The sequence below is a fragment of the Numida meleagris genome, chromosome 1, assembly GCF_002078875.1.
Source record: "Numida meleagris isolate 19003 breed g44 Domestic line chromosome 1, NumMel1.0, whole genome shotgun sequence".
Classification (NCBI taxonomy): domain Eukaryota; kingdom Metazoa; phylum Chordata; class Aves; order Galliformes; family Numididae; genus Numida; species Numida meleagris.
The window spans coordinates 49,819,653-49,844,042 of record NC_034409.1 but is presented as its reverse complement, the minus strand read 5'-3'; the positions used below and the strand labels follow the sequence as shown (position 1 = coordinate 49,844,042).

Below are 24,390 nucleotides of genomic sequence, written 5' to 3'. Positions count from 1 at the left end.
CAATTCTGCTATACAAGATGCGTTTGGAAATGACTTCACCTTTGTCACACTAGCAGTGAGAATTCCATTAACAATAGTGTGATAATAGATTTTAGCAAGTGCTTATCAGAGGGACAAACACTGGTAACTCACATTTATCATGCAGCTGAGCAACATAAGATGTCACAAAACATTCCTAGGAAGGAAACCCATACTCACATTTCAAGTGAGTCAATAAAAATGTGTAAGTAGGTAGCCATCCTTATTACACTATTCCTACAGGAGCTTAAAAATACACAAATATGCAGCAGTTGAGTATGAACCACGTTGGATCTAAGTCCTCGCAGAGATGTAAAGGTCCTGCTCTAGCTCAATGCCAGCCAAAATGCTGCACAATTATCTGCTGTGTGAGAATTATCACCTACTCTGATCACAGTGAAAACCAAACACTACAGAAAAGACACCAAGGAGGAAATGCACACGGTGAATTTATAGCTGCATTGTATAGCTATGATTAGCTGGCCTCCAAAGGCCCTTTGATTAGGGCATACATTGTCAGAACCAGCCGAAAATGCCAATATATCATTACAAACATTGCTCTTAAGCGCTGCTGTTATGTAATTCAGGGGTGCCACCACAGGGAGAGGAACATACTAAATTCTAATTTCTTTCTTCTGTGTGAAGGTAGGAGCTACCTGAGTAACTGATTTGACTCAAAGCACTTTCAGTCCAACAGAATCCACAGCAAGCCCTTTATGTAAAGACAGCTTGCACTTAGAACGCAGAATCATAGAATCATCGAGGTTGGAGAATGTTTCTTGACCACCACCAGGGACGGTGACTCCACCACTTCCCTGGGCAGCCCGTTCCAGTGCCTGACCATCTTTTCAGAGAAGAAATTTTCCCTAACACCCAACCTGAATCTTTCCTGCCACAACCTGAGGCCATTCCCTCTAGTCCTACTGCTAGTTATATGGGAGAAGAGGCCAAACAACCTCACCACAACCTCCTTTCAGGTTGTTGTAGAGAACTGTAAGGTTTCCCCTGAGCCTCCTCTTCTCCAGACTAAACAATCCCAGTTCCTTCAGCCGCTCCTCATAGGACTTGTGCTCCAGACTCAATAAATCCTGATTTTGAAAATGAAGTCATCAAGGAGTTAGGGACTACGCCATGATCATTTTAATTCCACGTTTTTGCCTCTAATCGTCTTAGAATGGTCAGGATCATAATAAGGAAGACTGCTTCTCCTACAGCATGAATCACCTTAAGAGACCAATATATTCTCGTTAAGTTACTGGACAGTGTGATTTCCTTTTTATTTTTTTTATTTTTGTTCTTAAGGTTTTGTTTGTTGCGCTGTTTGTAGCTGTTTTTTTGTTTGTTTTAATACAATTAAAGATGTGCCATTTACACCCCACAAGAAAAAGCAGAAAGAGTCCTTATGGAAAAAAACAAATATATTGAACACATACCAATCAAATGGTACAGATACGGGACTGGCTTTGATTTCAAAATTTAAGTAGAAATAAAAAAAGATGTAATGCAACAGCTGTTCAATTTCCAAGTCTAAATAGGCACTGTAAAAAGACATTTCAGCTTTCTCCAGCACACATTCCTGTCTAAATGCTCCCACTGTAATCAATTCCTAGGTTCCCAAACAACAACCAAAAAAAAAAAATCACTGGGAACATAACCTTAGAATAAAAGTTAATATCCATCCACCCACCCTCTTACAAAAAAAGCAAACAAAAAAAATTCCCAAGAAGTACAACCTTTCGATGCTGCTGTTTTGACTGGAGCAGAATTGGAGAATTTATAAAGGTTCAGAAGCACCCAAGGCAAGTAGTACAATGTAATTTGTTCACTAACTTGTACTGGAAAGGAGATTAAAAACATTGAGATCTGCATCTTTGTACATAAAACTGTTGTCCTGAATAAAGAGAAATCTTTCAGAAAAGTTTTACAACTCGGTGGAAGTCCAGGACCCAGCTTTAGGCATCATTAAATCAATGGGGTTTAATTCTGACTTAGTTTTAACCACTTTATATACTGTACATCTACCCTAGTTGGATCAGTATCTCAAACAGCTCACTGGTGTCCCTTTGAACAACTGTAAACTAAACCATAGTATGAAACTCCATAGGAAGTTAGAGATCGGGTGAATATACAGCCAGTTATATCTCCCCTGCCTCACGCTCCTCTGAGCTCCTTGGGTCTTCTGATCGGCCGTTAGCACTTTCATAAGAACGTTTCTTGTCTTTGAAATCTCGCGGCGACCTCTCTCTTGGGCTTCTATCTTTATCACGTGATGTTCTATCACGATCTCTTGAACGTTCTTTGTCCCGGGAAGATCTTTCTTTTGAGGATCTGAAAGTGCAGTACAAGCGAGAAGTCTAATTAGTCACAAATTCACGAACTTCCAAACAGCATTTTGAGTTTAGCATTTTCTCCTTATTCCAGCCCCAAATTAGACTTACATAAACAGAAATGTATGAGAAGACATTGGAATTGATTGTACTTTTCTCCTTTCCCTCCTTTCAGTTTCAAAATACAAATATTGTCAGAGGCAAAATTTCATCTGCGCTTACTACAGAGGGTCAACATCTTCATTTTTTGTTTTCAATCCTCACCCTCAATCTTGTATTAGCAAGTTTTGCTAGAATTTGTCATACGTCACCTTTAGCTTGAGAAGAATTGTCTACCATTTCTCACACATCTAGGCTACAATTTTTTTTTCTTCAATAACTGTGTTTAAAAATAGGAATTTAATTAAAAGAAATTAACCCATATTGATTCTTCAATGAGGCTATTATGTGACAAATAAAATAATGCACCTGGAGTCTGTGCTACAGTTGTTTTTTTTAGAAAAATCATTCTTTGAGTGATTTTAGAACATCAGCATGGTGTTATCTACAGAGATTTTTGCTGCAGTTACAGGCATTCCCAAAACCTTTACAAAGAAGCCAGAAAGAGCCGTTCTGTTAAACATTCCACACAGCTTTAATTTAAATGAGCTGTCTGTATTGAAGATACTTGATTAGGCATACCCCTCCCTTGCAGGGCACACCTAAACTCGTCACTGAAAAACACTGTATTTTCATTCCAAGATGTCTTGCAATTGAAAAAATAAATAATAAATCAAACTCATACTTTCACAGAACAATCTCAATTACACATTATAAAGCTAGTCACTAATTTCTTAGTCAAAATACCAAGCGTACTGGACAGTAAACTGTGCTCCCTCTACACCAAGAATGTTACTGTCATGACCTCAAAGCTTCAAAACAGAAGTTTGCAAGTTCCTTTTGCAGTAAACTTTCCTTTATGAGTTTACTGAGAAACTACCTTTTGTTCCAGTTTTCTAGCTAAAATGATTACTTTCACGACAGTGCAGTGTTTTGCAAGATGTAGTATTTGCAATTGGTGAGGTTCACAGACAGCAACCCTATACCACGAACTACATGAGAGATAAGTCTTACTATGTATTGCATAAGTTAATACTGGAGTTAATACAGTAGTACAGCAGTTCCCAAGTACTTTGTACTACAAGTATACTGCAGAAGTAAAAATGCTCCCAAATCAATTGTCTCAGGCTAACTCTAGTGATTATCCTAGAATAATAAATCACAGCGTAACAATGTGAAAGCCCACATACAATTGCCTTAGCAAACAATATTACTACCAGAAGATTTAGAACTAAGATACCATTCCCACCTTTCTCAAGGACAAGATATTGCCTTTTGAATCAGAGCCTCTGTTAGACTATATTACCTCAAATGCTCAGGAACGATCACTTCCCAAGTGATCAAGCAGATACTTCACAATAAACTCTTCCTCCACAAGGCACACAGGTAGCACTCACTGCCATGTTCACCAGCTATGAATTGTGTTGTAACAGATGATAGTGGCTCCAGGACAGCGTTTGTAAACGTCTCCATTGAGCCCAAGGACAAAAAGCTGCAAGAAGCCTTGGACAAAAATCCTAAGTAGCCTTGGCAGTCAGGTATCAGATCTAAGAAAGCAGGGTAGCTATGGTTTCAACTCTTCTAAGGGTGAAAAATTTGACTAAAAGCATAGGTCCATGTTGTTTGCTTTTTTTTTTTTTTCCCCCACCCCTCTCATCCTCCTCTTTCCTCAGAAGAAGGAAAATGAGAAACAGCCTGCACCTTCCCATCACCATGGAGAGTAAGCACAAGGCTATAATATTCTGTTGTCCGCCAGGATCTGAAGAATATTTTTAAAATACGTTTTCCTAAATTCTGAGAGTGGGATTTATCTCATCCAGCTATAGATGTCTGCAGTGTAGACATCTAAGCTAATCAGCCAGAATTCTTAACAGCTGGCAAAAAGATGAGACCAATCATATCCTAACTGTCTACCTCAGGACAGAGAAGTGCATCAGATGAGTCTGTAATGAGTCACGAGATTTAAATCTGACCTAGTCATCTGAAACCAGGAGAAAAGAAATCCAACTGTATGGTTTCAGATACTTTACTTGACCATATCGTGTCCACAACGGACACTAGCCTTTGTTATACGAGTTCTTGCAAACAGGCTCAAGCACACAGGCACAGGCATCTCAATTCACCCACATCTGGGTCTGCTTCTTGATTGGTCTTATCACTGAGTATGAATAACAACATCTAACATTTGCTTTCTCATTACAAATAAATTAGTGCCAAATACCTATTTTGCTTCTAAGGAGAGGAAAGATGATGAATTTTAGTTACCGGGACCTTATAGCTAAGGGCAAGGAAACATAGCACTGTATTTAGACCTGCTCTTGATAAGCTTGTAATGCACACCTGGGAAGGTCTAGGGCTCCTACTATCTTAGGCATGATACTGCGACTATCAGATAGGTTTCCATCTTTTGACACATTGCTACTACACCAGATATTAATTTACCAGATTTAATGGCCATGTTCTGCCATGCAGAGGTCTGCTCCTTACATTGATAAATATGAGATGAGATCCCAGCCATCAAGTGATTTAAATCATCCACATTTGTAGCGTGAATGATGACACCGATTAAAGAAAACATTTCAAGACAAATGTATGCATTTGTAGAATTTTCTCAAATAGCACACAAACATCCCCTTGCTTATGGAATGAAGAAGCATCTGAGAGGTGGCAGCTCTTCATTTCACGTGAGAGGCTCTTCAGAAAATGTTTTCTGCAAACGTTTTCTGAAGAAAAGCAGACATGAAAATCAAAAGGAACTAGATGATGGTTGCTGCAAATGCTAATCCCAGCATACTTGTATGTGATGTTATACCTAAGAAAATGGGAACGTCACTTCCAGAGGAAGCACGAAGAGTTTATCTAGCGAGTAGTTTAACTGCCTAGCTTGCTTATGTGTTGAAGCCATACTGGATACGGTCACGCTATAGGCAGGGACACCCCCCAGGTGGATGAGGTTGCTCAAAGCCCCATCCAGCCTGTCCTTGAATGCCCCCAGGGAGAGGGCATCCACAACCTGTCTGGGCAACCCGTTCCAGTGTCTCACCACCCTCACAGGAAAGAATTTCTTCCTAATATCTAGTCTAAATCTACCCTCTTCCAGTTTAAAGCCATTTTCCCTCATCCTGTCACTACATGCCCTTGTAAAAAGCCCCTCCCCAGCTTTCCTGAGAAAAAAAAAAAACAAAACATCCAAGAACAAGACAAAAAGTAGCTTTAAGAACAGGATTCAGTAGTCTGCGAAAACTTCAATGACGCTATTGAGTATTTTACTGTACTCTAGCCAAGCCCACAAAACTCACGTGGAAGGGTTTATGTTAGTGTGAAATGCCACTCCTCCCACAGAGAAACCACAGCTTTAAAAGTTCATGGTGCCACATGCTGCCACTGCTGCAAATTTCAGCAGTCCTCCTACTGCTTCTGATGTCAACTCTGCTCTCCTAGAATAAGCTTACAAAAGCATCACATTCCTCAGATCTGAGTTAATGTGCTCATGGCACTCAAAAACAGAAGGCTAAGACTCTTTCCTGAAGCTGGAAACGTGCTGCAGTGTATCTTTTCCAGAGTACTTTTTGCCAGAATCCCTTGGATAACTTGAGATTTTTGAAGTTTTGAGATTAAGGAAGGTGAGTTTGAATAAAAGTACTTTATATCTGGACTTTATGAAATTCCTCACAAAATTATAAGCAAGAAGATTTGACAATGAGCAGTTCCCCCTGACTGAAAAAGAGTTCTTTGAAGACAAGAAGCACAATATGTTTGAGCCTTCAAGTTTAGGTTTATTTTGGATTCCAGAATCAACAGCTGCATTGTATTCGATAGGAAGAATTCTCCCACATTCATGCAAAAAGTAGGTCTAATTGCTTGAAGAGCCTCTCTAAGAAGGAGGTACCTAGTCTGGCTGAAAGGTCAATAGATAACCTGGCTCCAGAGAAGCAAGACTGTAGCTGGAAGGATTAATTAGTCTCTTGAAATCACAACTTGCATACTTTAAGGGCAAAAATACTGTTTGATATTAGAGAATTAAGAGATATGAACTACTAATGATGGCAAAACATTTTTTCCTCAAGTTAACTGTAGTCCAAAACTCTTATTTGTGCCAAGGATTATTCCAACACAGGTCAGTCTTATTTATTTTGGCAGGAACTGGCACCAAGAAAAGCATTTCCAGTACTGAGCTTCGTAAAGTTGAAATCTTGTGCTGTGAAATCTAGTATTTTTCCTCATTCATATCAAAAAAAGCTTGAAGGACTTAAAATTTTATAGTATCTTGCAAGAGGACGCTGGCTTCATCTTCAGATCACTCTGTGCTCTTTCAATTCATCTCTGGCAACTGCTAGGTTTAGTGTTACATAGATAGCTGAACATTTCCATGCCATTTCCTCGCTCTTACAGATTTCTCTGCCAGTAGACAGAGGATAATGCATCATTTGTCTTGTGCTTATCAAATTAGAGAGTTTGAACAACTATGATGAGAATCCTAGAATAATCAATTGAAATTCAGTCTTGCAAGGCTAGACTTCAAGGCTGAAGTACCAAAGGCAATTTGAGTATATACTTTACGCACTGATTCATTTGAGTGAACAAACATGTTGATTCAAACAAAAATTTCTATTTTAAGACCAAAAAACTACAGGTTTGAAGACTCCTAATCCGTCATTGTGAGTGCCTTGAAAAGATATGCTCTAGAGGATAACTGATGACATACCTAACATCGAAGTGGAAACTGCTGAGTCTGAAACGTTGACTTCAGGACACTAAAGAAAACCCTGAATAATTTTAAATAGCAGACACTACTGACTGTATCAGCTAGAGTGCTGGACACTCAGGTTTTATTCATCTGCCACAAAAAGAAGGAAACAAAAGACTTGACCCAACTCTGCTTTCTGCGCTTTCTTTGCAGAGCACAGTGTGACTAGAATCATCTAAACCAGGAAGAAAGATCATCTTCACGGTAAAGAGCACACGTGAACACATTCAACAAATAGTCAGCAGTTTAATTATCCTTGGTGATAAAATCATTTGAATCCTAAAACCCACATGTTTTGACACTTCAAACTGGACCTCTTCTCTTCTTGTAAGGTGACAGTCTGTCACGGTTTTAAGACTTGGCATCCTATCCTCTAAACTATACTCAAAGCTCTGCCTCAGTCACTGACCTTTACATGAATGGAATCTTGGTTATGAGCAGACCTCTCCACCAGAAGCCTCATTTTGCAATTCCAGCTCTTCAAAATTATGCTTACTTCACTCATCTAAAATAACCCAGTGACCCTCAGGAACAGACAGCAACTGAATCACACAAAAGCAGCAGCCCCAGACTGCTCTTTGCAGTAATCCTTAAATAAGGGGTCAAACCACTTCCCATGCAAAGCGCTATCTTCAGATCCGATGCAACAAGATCATTTTCAGACATATCTAAACTTCTCTTTATCTGGGACAGTACACAACAGATACGTTCCACCACTGGGAGCAAGAACCCAAGAGAAAGAAAAACTGATCACAGTTAAGAAGACTGCTCATACCCCAAAGTTCAAATGGAGATCAATCATTTCACATTGTACACTGCAGGAAACTACAAGTATTGTCAACTTGACTGCAGTATCCTGTATCACTCCTCCAAACACAAGCAATACATAACCCTACTATTTAAAAAGAAAAAAATCACTACTATATGTTAAAACATAAATATGCTAAGAGCATAACTGAAATCTGTGACAGCCTCAATATGTGTTTAAATTACTAAGTGCTGAATGTAAACTTAATTTAGTGCAAAAAATTCTGCTTATGCATGCAGGAAAAGCCATTTCCAGGCCAACACCGACCTCTTTTTGGAGCTGCGCTCCCGGCTCCTCTCCCTGGAACTGTGCCTGCTTCTATGATGGCTGCGACTCCGGCTGCGGCTGTTAGAGCGAGACCTGTGGCGATGGCGTTTCTCGCGGGATTTAGAGCGAGTTCTTCTTTTCCGTTCCCTGGAGGCTGAGCGAGACCGATGTCTGCGACGATCTCGGGACCTAGATCTAGGAACAGAAAGGACTTAGGACACTGCATTGCGTCAGTGTCCTTTGAATATTACACACTCTATGCATAAGCAAATCTGTACAGAGAACAGTCTGCTATGTTCACAGCTACTGCATCGTCTTACCGCAGGCAAACAGAGTGGAGAGCAACATCAGAAGTGCTATAAAACTCCTAACAATCTCACAGTCCATTTATGACTATGTGTGTAGTTACAGCACAGCCCATTTAGACTTCAGAAAGGAAAAACAGAATGTTTTAAAATCTTGTGTTTATCAGGCCAAGTTTTAGAACTCTGTGATGCAGTGACAGGGAGTATCTGACCAGAAGCTGTGTATTATGGCATTCTAAGAACACAGGCCTATAAGCTTCCCCATCAATACTGCTATAGAAGTATCTAGAAGGTCCTAAAAAAAACCACGATTTTCTTTCTTCAAATCACCCTGCAACAATACCTCATTGGTGACTTTCAGCTGCAGGTTAAGAAGAAAACTACCACTACAAATGTGAGTTAAAACGTACTGAACACGAGCTTCTGTTATGAAGAAAGTAACCCTCTGTGTTCCAAGTGTTACGAGGGACACAACACTGCACTGTAATAGCCGCAAAACAGATATGCATGGATAAATAACTCAGTAGCACAATGCCAAATGCTGTATAAGCACACAGAGATGGCTGTGTAGCAGGACGTTTTGTGTGTCAAGTAAGAAATCTTAAACTAATAAGGCTAGACAAACAGAATGTTTCAGCTTGTGAAAGGCTGGCATTGCTGATGGCATTCCTTGCCTGCATACTTACATACCTTTTGGTATGCTTGCTGTGGGATCTGGACCTGAAACAAGTGGAAAAAGGTAAATTAATTTTTCTTACAAAATCTTAATATCAAATATAAAGTACAGTTTAGTAATCTAAAGTCAACCTATCTGAGCTATTATTGTATTTCTCATTTTACTAGCATATAATTGAAAAGTCATATTTGAGGTTAACATCTTTGTAACACATTTATTAGGAAATATATAACCCCTCAACACCGCTCTTGTTTTTTTTTTGTTTGTTTGTTTTGTCAGTGGTGGTGGTTGTTGTGGCTGGTTTTTTTGTTTGTTTGTTTTTTGATGGAGAGGAGATGTGGGTACTACTCCACTTTTTAATTCACATCCCCTTCAATAACAAAAGATTACAGTTAAATAGTCAGTACTCCCTTATTTCTTGTCAGACATTATTAGACTGTGATAGATTTGAACATTTCCACTGTTGGCCTCTGGAGCCAGCACATCAAGAGAACTGCAGTTCAGATTCCATTCAATCCTATCCACAAAGCATGAAAGCAACCATTTCATAGAAAAATAGGGCATTATTTTCCTTAGTCATACATTCAACTATTTCCAATAAGAAAAAAATTAACATCTACGCATCATATGTCACATCTCAAAATACCTCATTTAAAGTGCACTTGTTCTAATATGTAGGAAAAACTACTGGTTGCGTTTTTTTTTTTTTAAAAAAGGTTTTCTATGAAAATAATTCAGGTTTTAGAAGTTAAGCATCATATTCACTTTCAGTTCCTCTAAGTTTTCATGGAACAGAAACTAACATGATTATGCGTATTTTATAAAACAAATGTTCATGAACAACATCATAGTTTTCCCATTACACTTAAATAGGTTGTTACATATATGCAATTGAAATAGATCTTTACCTCCTTAGTTTCTCCCTTTCTTCTCTTTCCCTCTCCTCTCTGCGTTTCAGGCGCTCCTGATTTCGTTTCTCTTGTTTATCAGCCACAATCCTCTAAAAGCAACAGAATATATTCATTAGATTACATTTCAATATTTTTCAAATGAAGGTATAAGAACTATAAAAGCAATCTATACAGTTAATGTTCAGTTCTTTCCCTCACGAATATTCCCTTTTGAGTATTAGTCCCTTCCTCAGTATATTTTATCTTTTTCAAGAAACACAGGTTATCGCAGAAGAGCTGCTATAAACAGATGGGTGTTACACCAAGACCTGAAAGATGTAAACTTAATGTAAGTTTTTCATGAAGGGGAATTCAGAACAGTAAGTCATGTCTTAACGTGAGAGCTTTCATGCCAATCCTATCATATTTTGGCCACTGGGGAAAGGCAAAAGGTAATCAGAACAGGAAGAGTTAAGAACGTTATTAACTCCTTCAGAAGCTATGCTGTGAAATAAAGAAACTCTTAAAAGGATTTGGCTGGGCTGCTATCTAGTTTTGAGGCTAGTTGTTTCTGTGATGTGAACATTATGCACGTAATTAGAAAGGATGTTTCAGCTGACAGCCCCCAGGTTGAACTCACTACTACTGGGGACAAGGCACGCTCAGTAGAGGGCCCTCAGATGTGGAACTCACAACTGGAGATCTGGCCAAACCCAAGTCTCGCCACCTTCTGGACATGATGCAAGAAATTCAACTCTTTGTAAAGACCTTCTTCTGAGATGTGGAATTGCCCCAGCAGCATCTTGATTAGATCTCTGAGGAGAGCTCTGAGGAAGGAGGGGATAATTATTGTTTTCTTTTTTTGTTAGTGAAGTACTTCAAAAGATTATTTTATTGATGCTTTGGGAATGTGAAATAATTATCCATGCATATTTTTTCCAAATGTTGTAATAACCAGTTAATTAGCTCTTTTATGTCAAATAATTTCTGTATTGCCTCGCAAAATATCAGTAATTTAACTACAAGCAAGGTTTCACGTTCAAGTGAATCTTTGCATAATTTCATGGAGAGACGAGAGGAAACATACATGATCTCCTCTAGGTATCTAAGGTTTGAATTACAGCAACCGTATTATGGAGCCTACATTGCCAATACAGTGAATGGAAAGAGTTGGGCTTTCCAAAGGTTAAGTTACAGCATCCATGCAAGACAGCTGGAATATTTAAAAAAACCCAAGCTAAGTTACTCAAACTCAGTAGTAACATCTCTGCTTTTAGGGTTTCAATTCATTTAGCAATCGTCTTTAGTAATTTTTACAGTAACACGCTTAAATGAGTCTTAAATTCCATAATTTACTTATTGCGATCATAAATAACATAAGCGTCCAAGTCCATACACTTGAATACCAAAGTCTGGAATATAATTCCAGTAAGTCCTTCTTTCAAACATACAATTTCTGGTCAAGGTAGAGTTGTTTAGGAAAATATTCCAACTGGATTTCAAAACTGCAAGCTACAGAGAACATGCAACCTCCCCGTAACAATTATTTTAAGTTAGCCCCATTTCAAGATATACACCTTTTTCTGTTTTGACTTTGGATAGCTACAGCCTAAAGTTGTTTGAACTCACTTCAATTACTGTCAAGTCAAGCTTGAAAGCTTTCAAATCACTTAAAATCTCCTAACTACACGACTGGATAAAATCAAATGAGTTTCTGTGGTCTTTCATCACACAGCAGGCTGTTGGTGCTTCAAATGCTTCTGCAGATCTTTTTGGAATTATTTGCTATGAATTAATTTCCTCTTTATGTACATCTTCTTCACTGGTACCAAAGCTAAGCAAAGCTATCAACAACAGCCCTATGGATATTTTATTCTGAACGGAATAAAATATCACTGCCTTAAATTCAATACATGTTCTTGTAATTTCAAGAGCCTCGTTATTACTTTCATCCAATAAACCGGCTAAAAGAAAAGTTCTTTTGCCTATCTTCTAGGACTGCTAAACACACTTCAGAATACAGTTCTCTAGTTTACAAGTGGAACTGCACTCTCCATTCCCAAGACGCATTTTTTGAGCACATTTTAATCTACCTAGTGCAAAAGAGGCCTTCTTAACACATTATTCAGATAACTGCTATTTAATAAACGTGTTCAGTGTTTAATGAACATGACCGGTGTTTATAGACTACTGAAATATCTTAAGGTAACACACCCAGAGATTCCATTAAGTTTGTCTGACAAGTAACTAAGAGCACACACACAAACAAAACAGAGAAATGATTTACCCTGAGTTCCTCAAGTTTCTCTCTTATTTCAATAAATCCTAAGTGTAGTTTTCCTCCAAAGTGGTCAGCAAGTCGTCGGTCATTGTCATGAAGACCAAGATAAGCCGAACACACTTCACAAACCCGCAGCTTCTGCTGTTGAAAGCTAGAGGCAGGCATAGAATTCCTGTACACTTCCTAGAAAAAAAAAAAAAGCGTTAACTCTTACTTTTCAATTCATAGAAATATAATTTTTTTAACAAGAAGTATATTACTTTTGACAGCATAATTCAAAGCCAATCAGCAGATGTGTTAGCTGATTCATGAATGGTGTGAATTAGCTGTTTCACTAAGATACACTGCAGGTTCCTTTTTCTGAAGATAGATATATTAAAAACAGGATATTAGCAATTGGTTTTGCAAATTAAACAAAGTGGAGAGATTATTGTCTTTATTTCAGATCATACTACGTATTCTTATAAGCAATTATCATAGACAACACAAGGAATATATCTTAACGCTATAATTACTATATTTTACCATATTATGAAAACATATATTCATTCTGAACCCAATTTAAAACAAGAAGTCTACCCACATTTTAGACACTAATTAAACATTATGCTATCCTTGCAAAGTGTATCTACAAACACTGAGATGACAGATGCACTGACTGAGACTACCAGCAACGCCTCGGGTATCATTAAACAACCACAGATGTTTCTTTCTCTAGATTTAAGTATCTTGGTGAGATACAATAAGGAAGAGCTCCTGATGGTGTTTGCCACCTTAACATTACAACAATGACTGCTTATACATGCCTAATACAAAAGCCATTAACTATCTTTCAATGAAGACAGGGTCTGGAATGGCTCCCTTCACTGAAGGTCTCCCATGTGAGTCACATCCCAGCACACCACAATGAACAGTGGGGTTACCACAGCAAGAGCCATGAGACCCACTGAGATGGTTAAGTTCCACCAAATACAGACACAACCGTAGCATTCACAGATGCTACCAGCCAGTACAACTAAATGGATTGTCATTGGAAATTAGTTTAACTCTAATTGCACAGGAGCATATTTTAATGCAGAAACTTTTCCCATACACAAAGCAAATCTCTCGGTTTCATATAAAGCTAAGGAAGCACCAGTAGGTAAGACATCTTGCACTACAGTTATCGACCAATTTAATTTTGTCCTCTCCATCCCACAAGCCTTAAATAATCAACTTACTTCGGCTTCTCTCTTCTTTACCCGGGCCTTCTCCACTTCATCCATTACTTTTTGAGATTCTTCCACATTTCCATCAGCTCCCAGTTGTTCTACTTTGGCCAGTAGTTTCCCAATTTCTTCATTCAGTTCATGAACTCGTTCAGCCTTGAAAGAGGAGGAAAGGCTCAACAAAGGAAATGCTCTTAATTACGGAAAATAACGTGAACCAATACTGAGCTATTCTTATATTCAAAATTCATAGGATAAAATTAAAGGAAGAATGCAGAGAAGTTCTCCAAATAAAAGGGAAACAGAATTGCCTCACATTAAAACACACAGAAAAATGCTAGTAACCAAGCAGCTCTGGAGCAGGATCTTGTTCAGATATTTCAAGTAACTCCCACTGTTGCCTGTGCCACAGAGACTTGCAAAATTAGTATTTACACAGTCATTCCTCCTGGCACATGTACATATTTGCAGAAAAATGACAGAACTTTTTTTTCAGTTAGAAGAAGAAAACCACATGAAGTGTTTTGTTTATAGAGTCATCAGCATGAGTTCTCTGATTGAGTAGTCTGAAGTTGGTTCCTTAAAAAAAAAAAAAAACAACAGACCTCCAAAAGAACTTCAGCAATTAGTTTTACGTGCTTACTTTAGCTGCAACTTCAGCACTGATCTCTTCTTGGGTTTCTGCTAATCTCTTCTTAGCAACTTCTGTTCTCCTGTCACAGTCTGCAATAAATGACTGCAGGTGGTCCATTGCCTAAAACATCAACAGAATTAGAATACTAATTAACACTGTAAAGAACGCTAGAATTTCATTATCCTTAACAATTTCCTGGTTTAAGATTAACTATTATTGGTCACCAAGAAAAACTTGGTGAAACCTCCGTAAAACAATAATGTAACAGCTTATGGTGTATAATCACACTAACATTTTAAAAACCAGTCTACACGTTGTCAAAATTTTTAAGTATTCACAGAAATTTAGAAGGGATTATGTCTCAACTCATTCTCTAAGAAACAGACAGCATCTACATGCATTATATTCTTGAAAGGATAGGTATGTTCACTTCATCCTACCAACACATGCAATACCAAAACAATCTTCCACCAAGGTTTTAAGCTATGAGGTGCATTAACATCATCCACTCCCAGCAACAATAAACCCAAACCTCTTATCTGAACTCAAGACTAACTTCCCAGCTGGCAGTTCAAAACTGTATTACCCAACCTACAGTGTATGGAGACATAGCAGATTGTTATCCCCAGTACGAAATGACTTTTTCTTTTCCAACAAGTAGAGAATAAGCCTTTCTTCAAATACTGATGCAAAACGTATAATCTGCTCAGTGACTGTTACTGCTAAGACAGCATCCAGGTTCATAGTGATTTGTTTTTATAAGGCTATTAACAATTCTACCTAGAGATGACTACAAATACAATTCTAGTACTTGCACATGATCATTAAGAGTCATGTAAACACATTTATAAAATTACTTTCCAAATGTTTTCCTTCCTGGTGCACCAAAGCTTACTGTTCGTTGCTCAGTTTATCCCCCCCCAGGGCACACAAGTTATGCTTTCTCTCCACCGTTCAGACAAAATACATACATCAAGTTCAAAGAAGAAATCTTGATCTTTGGATGCTATTTCATAGTCTGCCCTTAATGCCAGGTCATGCACCTTCAGACATTCTCCAAGGTCCATCCTCTGAAAAGAGACATATGGAAAGTAGTAATGCAAGTAGTATATTCAAGAATGAAGTTATAATATTTGACTGTTAAACGAAGTAACACTGAAGCAAATCATCTCCCTTATGGGGATAAAAGGTTAGTTTAATAAAGCTTTAAGATAAGCCCAGATTTCCATTAAAGATGCATTAACAATGAAAAACAATATGTAGACAGCTTATTCTATGATGGTTGTTCGCATGACAGAGTAACATTATTGTTCTGCATAAGTTCCTTTACTCAAAGTTCAAGAAGTCACTGAAGTAGAACATCCCGTCTTGAACTAAAACAGCTTAAGAGAACCAAGATCCCTACAAATAATTAGCAATTAAACGGTCAAATGCTTGATCTACCTTTCCACACAGTTCACGATATAAATGCTCTGGCTACAATCATCATCTGGAATAGCTGCAACCACAGCATCACTGTTAAATGCTGCTTAAAAATACTTCTCAGAGCACATAAAGTAAGGTAGCCTCCCCCCCCCCCAAAAAAAAACCTCTCCCAAACATTTTGCTCATGAGTAGAGACAAGCTGAGTGTCAGACTATCCTTGAGAATCAGAGAAGAAAAAGTAGATATTTTATTCATAATCTAAAACTGGTCTAGAATGGACAGAAAGGAAGCATGAACTAAAGCAAATTCATTTATTGCATCACTGATCTTCAATCTCATGTAGAACACCACCATGAAGAGCACTCAATTTTATTAGGTATAACAAATACTGGCTTAAAATCGAAATTTGCATGCTGTACAGCAAAAGGAATTTTGATGAAATCTGTTTCCTTCAAGTTATTTTCTTATTTCTACTTACTCTATCAATGTAGCCTGGAAATTACTTTGAGCCAGCATTACTACTGAAAAAAAAAAATTCTGCCCTCTCTTTACCACTATCCTGTGCCTCCCCCACACCAGCGCATCAGATTATCGACTGGGAAAAAAACAGCTTAGCAAGCCAGAAGTTGAGGCAATTTTTCAGCAGGGTACCTTTGTCCAACGTGTCAGGCAGCCACGCAAACAGAGGTGCTGACAATATACAGGGGGAAACGTAACAGGAGACCTGAGTAGCTAAGATCTCATACAGTACTAATATGTCATTTCACAAAATCTTGAATAGCTTCAATAAAATCAGCTGCAATTTTTAGGGAGTTGTGGGAGGGTGGTGATGTAGTATTTCTTTTTGTTAGCGTCACAATGAGAAGAAATGAAGTGTTGAATCGCTTCCTTCTCTTCAATCCAGCTTAGAGCGCAGTCTTACAAACACTCATGAGGCATAAGACACAGCCTTACAAATGCTCATGAGGCGTAACAGACAGCCTTCTAAATGCTTTGGGGCATAACAGAGAGCAACAACAAGCATATACAAGAGAAACTTGATTCCCTTTTCATTGGCTTTGCTGCTTAAGAAATTGTATCATTGTTAGAACCACAGCCTGTACTAGTTTTGGCTACTGCTTTGAAAGTACCTTAACAGAAGTATTACTACTAAACGTTTATCTTAAAAACTCTCTCAGTAAAATCAAGCTTAGAAATATAGACAAAAGTTTAAAAGTTAAGCTAATTTACAAGTTATACAAAAAATCAGGTTTAAAAGCACTTCTGGTATACGTCAAGCAATGTTAAGCAAAGTTAGTTCATACTGGGGATGATTCATTACTGTCAAAAGTCTACACTGGATCAGAACTGCTGAGGACCTTGATAACCACAGAGAAATTCACGTTATAGTTTGGCTCATATGACCATCTGCAAAGTAGATGGACAGCAGACGAAGAAGGCCAGAAGATACAGCAAGATATTACTGTCACGTTCCACATGTCCACGTTGCAATCTGGTGCCAAGATGTGCCTTTCCCCAAAGGCACAGAACATCCACCGACAGCCAGCCATTCAAGATCAGTTGTATTTGAAACAGAAGGTGGCTATAAGGAAGATGGATGTTCAGATCCTGACCTACTGCTGAAGGCTTAAAAAGCATGCACATGAAATCACTGCATCAACAGTGAAAGAAAGTTTTAGACAGACTCATGCTACTTAAAGTGATTTACAGAGGAATCCTGGTGAGTAAAGCAAAGAAAGGGGGGAACAATAAAATCCTCAGGCTAGACATTACTGGTTTATTGAATATGAGAAGCCATATATACATCAGGACTTCTTGCAGCTATTGCATTTTTACTGAACATTAAAACCAGAAAAATTCCCACATATCTTGAGAATCTTTACCACAAAGGAAGGTTACTGAAGATTTAGTCCAGAAAATAGTCTAGGCAACCACATGCAGAGCAGATCTTTTGCTGTTGCAGATCTCTATTTAAGAAAAAATGGTTAGCAACAGGCACTCTTCTCTAACACTTTTCTACTTTTGCTCGATTTCCCAGAGCTGAGGTTCAGCTAACTCATCTTTCATCCCCATAAACCTCATACTGAAATGATTTAGTAATTATTTTCGTCACCCCATCCATGAAAATGGATAGAACTGTATTAACACAGGAAAGTGTTGGCTTCCTGTTGATGCTTTGGCGCTGCGTCAGTCAAATCAGGTACAGAAAGATCATTACCCTAGTTCAGTATATACAGGCAAGAAAGAGGTGGTCCAGAATACAGGCAACACAGGAACTGAAGAGCTTTTATGAAAAATAAACGTGCAGTCAAAGAAGCTGACATTAGTAGCTGAACAGAGACTAAACCATCAGACACGGTGCTGTTCTTGAAACCATGACCTAAGAAGGTTTTCTTTTCAGGTCTTGCGCAATCTACATGAAAATTCTCATTTTCATGCTTTTACAACTACCACACATTCTTTTGACACTAGAAATGAGATTACTGGATGCACACAATAAAGTCTGCAGGAAGAGCATATAAAAGGCAAACCTACTTAGAACTCAGAGGGCTGATGTTGAGAGGGGTGTGACAGAGTATCACACACCATCAAAGTTTCTAAAAACAGTATGCATCTTTGATATGTTCTGAAAGATGATAGCCTGGGCAGCACTTCTGTAGAGACTTCTTTCCAGTTAGAAAGATACCCCCACCAAAACAGCTAATGTTCAGCAAGAGAATTTGTTTATGAAGTTCTGATCTGAGGGGAAACATTACGTGTTCTGGAGGTACCACACCTTTCCATTTACGTAACTGTCATGAAGGATACTTCCCTCTTTAACTTTACTTCTGAAGGCTTCAGTCTCTTAGAACAGATTTTCACTGAAAGACAAAGCTAGGAGCAGCATCTCACTTATTTTTAAATGAGATATGCTAGTGTTTCTATAGTATTTTATAGCCTGATTATACATTAACATTGAAGTCAGATAACCATACAGAAGAGCTACGAAAAAGAACAAAAAACAAACAAGCCAACCCTTCATCTACATAAATTATGCCCATTAAAATGGAATGTAGCAAAATCAAGTCATTCTCCCTGCACTGGTCAAAGAAATTAAGGATACATCTAAAGAGACTGATGTGATCACTTATCATCACAACAGAGTATTTAGAAATTCATCACCACTAGGCTGAAGGCTACGAATTGAGGTGGCTTATGCAAGCCTAATTTCATTTGCAAAGGTTAAAGCAGTTCACATGATCAAATCAGACCTAAACTGATATGCCGATAACTTCTAGTAGAACATCTACTCTCTGAAGCGCTGCAGGAAATAATCACATCAGCACAACTAAATTTTAAGCATGGTATATTTCCACCAAGCCAACAGAACTACCAACAAAGAAGACACCTAAAGGCAAATACTTAAGCACATCTATCTGCAGATGTGAGGACTATCCCAATTGCTCTTCCACAGTAAACAGATCTGGGCAGTACAGTACAATGAGACCAGACCGATCGTGCCCACCTTCAGAGGGACATCCAGTGGCATATGAAATGAATCTTGGACAGCCAGCCCCCCAGATGGAACCTAAATTTAGATGTTTTTATCTGGAGCAGAATTCCACCCTAATACGCTTAAAGATAATCACATCTCAAAGCATGCTGCTAAATCAAGGTCCCAGTCAATATTGTTTTAGCCAGTACGAGTCCTGAAGGGCTGGGTGCAAGGAACTCATGAGCACCTAACGATGTACTTAACTGTAGGACTGCACCGGCAGCGTACTTTGGGGTCTGTAAACATAGAACACAAAAAGCAACATTCCTCAACAAATACACACAAAAACTACAGATAAAGTTCACCCAGTAAAAAGAATTTTCTCAACCACAGTTTGCAAGATCACATAAAATACTTGTGACATTTACCTCTCAACAGGAAAGGACAACCAGTGTAATAAAACAACCTAAAAAAGATCACTGCAGAAGCACTGACCTGTTGGGGCTGTCAAAGGCAACCTGCAAGTTACTACTGCAAATGTTCAGGCCATTATTACTTTTAATCTTACTGGAGGTCTTTGCTTTAAATGTCACTACATTACAACTTCCACTAGCATTCAGCTATTAATTCAGACACATACACACAAAGATAGAGGAAACACATTCTTGCCCATCTTGTAAAACCTGCAGAAGACAGTAGAGCGTTTACAGCCAGAGACTGCTGCTTGAGAGAGCCACGCCGTTGAAAAGGAGTCATCTGACTTCTATGTATGTAATTTCAGTCCTAATCTCATAATACACACACATACATGTGTGTGTACAGATACGCAAAAACATTTTTTAACACTGATGAAAAGGAAATAAAAAACCACGGTTTGAAAAAAAACAAACAACAAAAATAGCAACCATCACAAGACTACTGGCATATACTAAGGCTAAACACGTAAAGCAAGTGTTAAAAATTGCTAAGTGATAAAGATTTATTTCAATTTTTTGTCATAATGATTTTCTGTGTCCTAAAAGAACATTAGTAGCTAGGACTTATTAATCTCATTATAAAATTCCCATCTTGAAATGAATGAGCGAACACAAAACCACTGACTTATACGTAAGAACCAGTGCCAGAGTGATCAACTTCAAGAAGCAGAACACCAAAGCACAAACAAGTGTCAGTTAAAAACAGAAAAGCATTTGTGAGAGGCACTGTCAGAAATGGGTTCTGAACAGACATCATTTTATAATCTTGAAAACAAAGTCACTTCTGTGATCTTACTGACTAGCTTAGTATGTGCCTCATGCAAACTTAAGAACACGCTTCACATACAAGACTATCACAGAGGGCACAATACATTCAGAATTATAGCATCCTCCATCAGTTTATTACCTTTGTTTACATTTTTGCTGTTAGGACTCAACAGTCCATCAATACTTTCAACACAGCCTATTATTTCCATGAAAGGAAAGGGTAACTGAATCAGAGGGAACTGTTCTGGTGGCAAAGCACCCAGAAGAAAATTTAACTTCGAAACACGGTTAGTTCTTATGACTTTATAGCCCTGAGTCAAATATTTAGGCTTCCATGAAGGACTATTTTACTGTAACAAGCTACTCCAAGGAACTAAGAGGAGGGCAAAAGAAAGATTTAAGAAGTCAGAGTCTGCACACTGTTGCCCATCTAGGCATTGGAAATCTCCTAGTAAAACTCAAAACTTAAACCTTTAATAATTTGTGGGTTGGTTTGTTGCTGTTTTGTGGTTTTTTCCCCCCCACTAAACACTTCTAATGATAACCAAAAGATATTTTCCTCAGACTTCTTTGATCAGATTTAACCACTGTAAATGCTCTCGAGAAGCCCAGAAATGACAAAAGACTTTATACAGTATTCTTAATAAGAAAGAAACATACATTGCATCTGAAGAGAGAAGAGATGAGAGTTACAGCAATCTAGACAAAACAGAAAGTTTCCAATCTTCTAATAAATGTGCACAAGCACTACTGTTGCTGATGCATACTGCAGTCTGGGGAACGCGATTTTATCATCAAGGGAAATCAGCATGCGTTCCTTACGGGAGTTCTGGGTGTTTTGCCATTAAAGAATAAACCGAAGTAACATATTCTATTCATAGCAGTAATTTTATTTGTTTCATACATCTGTGTGTCGTCCCTGAGTGCTTCTGAAGAAGTGGGTGGAATGGAGTAGCACAGAAGTCTGCATTTTGCAGATGGAAGCAGTAACATGCATTTCAGAGGAAGGTGGATTATCTTATGGCAAAGAATTGGCAATTCACACCCAGTGCTTTGCTGATAATGCAGTCAATGAAGAAATTTAACCATATAAATTGGCTCAAGAGACTTTTTTTTTTTTGGGTAAGCATAAGACTCTAACATTGAATAAGAAGTCACGCAACCCTCATCGCCTATCTATCTTGAACATTAAGATGCATTAAAATTTCCTTCTCAAAACTCAGGAAATAAATCCACATTCATTTCCCAAATTGTCACTAACCTGTCAGACACACTACTTTCTTTCTGCTCTTTTAATACCTGTGCTATTAAGGTAGGGAGCGTGTTTCTTCAGAGCACTGAACAGCAGAACACTGGGTGGGTAATACATAATGCCTGCTTCTGATGAGGCCCTTTCTACTATTCCCACTGACAGCATTAAGCTAGTCACTGTTTTTATGGACCTAGAATGACATCACGGAACACATTTTGTCATCTGATGACTACTCAAATTTTGAGGAAGAAAGCAAGTGACAGATATTCACTGAATAAGTACCCCAAGAGCTGGAGCAGAAGAACCCAGTACAAGACAGAGGAGAGCATTAAGAACCAACACACTCATAGACAGGCCCAGCCTACATGCTTGATCTGCACTGTAAGAGGTATTATTGTATGCTACCTAGAACCTTTAGAATTATCAACAATTCTTACTTGCTAACAACAGCCATTCTAGAAGTATTTGCTTAAGGAAATTATACCACAATGGAAAGCTGTCAAACTAACCTTCTAGAAGGACCCCGTGAATTCTGAACAATGACTTCAGACATTTCTGTAGCACATATTTATGTCCCCAGCCATGAAGTCTTTTGTTCATCACACAACCAAAGCACCGGACAACATAATAGATGGGGAAAGAGGAGCACGTTCTTCCCTTTTCCCCCGCTAATTCAGCCAGTTACACATGGAACAGTTGAAAAATAGAACTACACATGCAATGACACACAATTCACTGTTAACAAATTGTTATCGCTTATACTGCCTTAGCTTCAGCGAGCATTATCTTCAGCTGATACCCAGCACATCACATAAGGAGGAGGCAACAGAGGAGTGTAGGGAAGCCTACACAAGACAGAAGGAGGAGCTCAACAAGGGGAGCTTTTCTATTCCACTGCTTTTTTAAGACAAATCCTAAATTCTCTTGTTCAGTTCTCCTATTCATTTTGCCTCTTGATTACAAGCTTCGTAACGATTGAAGTTGCATCAACTTTTCTAGGCACTCCTCAGAGAAGGGACTGTACCTATTGGTCTGTCAGTACAAGAAGGGCCAAAATAAGTTAAGCAAACAAAATTAGCGTGGGCACGAGTGGTTTGAAGCACTTTGATCGACCAGAAGTATCACGATAATTGAAGATCACAGCTACTTGTATTGCAGGACAGTTCACAGGCAAGCCAGTTATCAGGTCTACATATTTCAGTTTTTCATCTTGGAAATGAACTTTATTCTATATTTCACTGAAGACTCTGGTCAAGTCAGCCATTTGGAAGAATAAGGTACAGAGAACTAATAATACTAATAATACTTCAAATAGCCCTGAAGACGTATTTTCCTGCACTTATTTTCCTATCTGCCACAGGATAAGAAAACATGCCTACACAATTCAGCCCTTCTGTAGTTTTTCTTTAAGAACAGCAGGCAACTAAGACTCAGATGGAGAAATGAAGTGTGTTGATGTACTATCAACTGTTTTGAAGTAACTGCCTACACATACATCCTCTTCCTAATCAGTGTAACACAACTTCCCTGCCTTTCACAAAGGGTAAGCCACCTTAATCAAGAACCCCAAAGTAAAGCACCACTGTTCTAAAATAGTTACTGGCATGCGTCAAAGCACTTTGTTTGCTATCAGAGGTTTCTATGTAGGAACCTCTGATACAGAATCTAAAATGCAAGACAAGTTATTAATATACTATAAATGGAGATTTTTAAATTGCCTTAGAATCTGTAAAAATAGGACAATAACTGGAAGTCCTATGTCGTTTAAGTTCAGTATATTTTAGCCTCTAGAAATACAATTACTGGAACTCTCAACTGCTTCCACAAAAATGCAACCGAAGAAAAAAAAAAAAGATAACCTCTCTTCCCTATTCAAGTGTCAACAGGAAGTTTTAAGGAAGTAACTTCATAATTAATGTATTTGTATAGAATTTTAAAGGAGTATTTCATAGAATCATAGAATTAGCTAGGTTGGAAAAGACCTACAAGATCATCCAGTCCAACCATCCACCTACCATCAATAACCCCACTAAACCATGTCTCTCAACGCTATATCTAAATGTTTCTTGAACACCTCCAGGGACGGTGACTCCACCACTTCCCTGGGCAGCCCATTCCAGTGCCTGACCACTCTTTCAGTAAAGTAGTGTTTCCTAATGTCCAGCCTAAATCTCCCCTGGTGCAACTTGAGGCCATTCCCCCTCGTCCTGTCACTAGTTACAAGAGAGAAGAGGCTGACCCCCAGCTCACTACAACCTCCCTTCAGGTAGTTACAGAGAGTGATAAGGTCCCCCCTGAGCCTCCTCTTCTCCAGACTGAATCCCAGCTCCCTCAGCCGCTCCTCATAAGGCCTGTGCTCCAGACCCCTCACCAGCTTCGTCACCCTCCTCTGAACACGCTCCAGGGCCTCAATGTCTTTCTTGCAGTGAGGGGCCCAAAACTGGACACAGTACTCAAGGTGGGTCCTCACCAGGGCTGAGTACAGAGGGACAATGACTTCCCTACTCCTACTGGCAACACTATTTCTGATACAAGCCAGGATGCCATTGGCCTTCTTGGCCACCTGGGCACACTGCTGACTCATGTTCAGCCGAGCATCGACCAATACCCCCAGGTCTGTTTCCTCCACACGACCTTCCAGCCACTCTGCCCCAAGCCTGTAGCGTTGCCTGGGGTTGTTGCGGCCAAAGTGCAGGACCCGGCACTTGGTCTTGTTGAACCTCATCCCATTGGC

At 38.8% G+C, this 24,390-nt stretch overlaps 1 protein-coding gene across 2 annotated transcripts in view; it reads right to left on the bottom strand.

The window, feature by feature from the left end:
* LOC110389466 (putative RNA-binding protein Luc7-like 2) overlaps positions 1,287-24,390 on the bottom strand; it is a 31,882-nt gene continuing 8,778 nt past the window's right edge. For both annotated transcript variants that reach the window (XM_021379979.1, XM_021380067.1), the window contains 8 exons: positions 15,232-15,330; positions 14,270-14,380; positions 13,639-13,782; positions 12,425-12,601; positions 10,156-10,247; positions 9,262-9,291; positions 8,267-8,461; positions 1,287-2,346 (listed from right to left, as the gene is read on the bottom strand). In XM_021379979.1, coding sequence (XP_021235654.1) covers positions 2,154-2,346; positions 8,267-8,461; positions 9,262-9,291; positions 10,156-10,247; positions 12,425-12,601; positions 13,639-13,782; positions 14,270-14,380; positions 15,232-15,330 — 1,041 coding nt within the window. In that variant the 3' untranslated portion in view covers positions 1,287-2,153. The remainder of the gene's footprint in view (positions 2,347-8,266; positions 8,462-9,261; positions 9,292-10,155; positions 10,248-12,424; positions 12,602-13,638; positions 13,783-14,269; positions 14,381-15,231; positions 15,331-24,390) is intronic.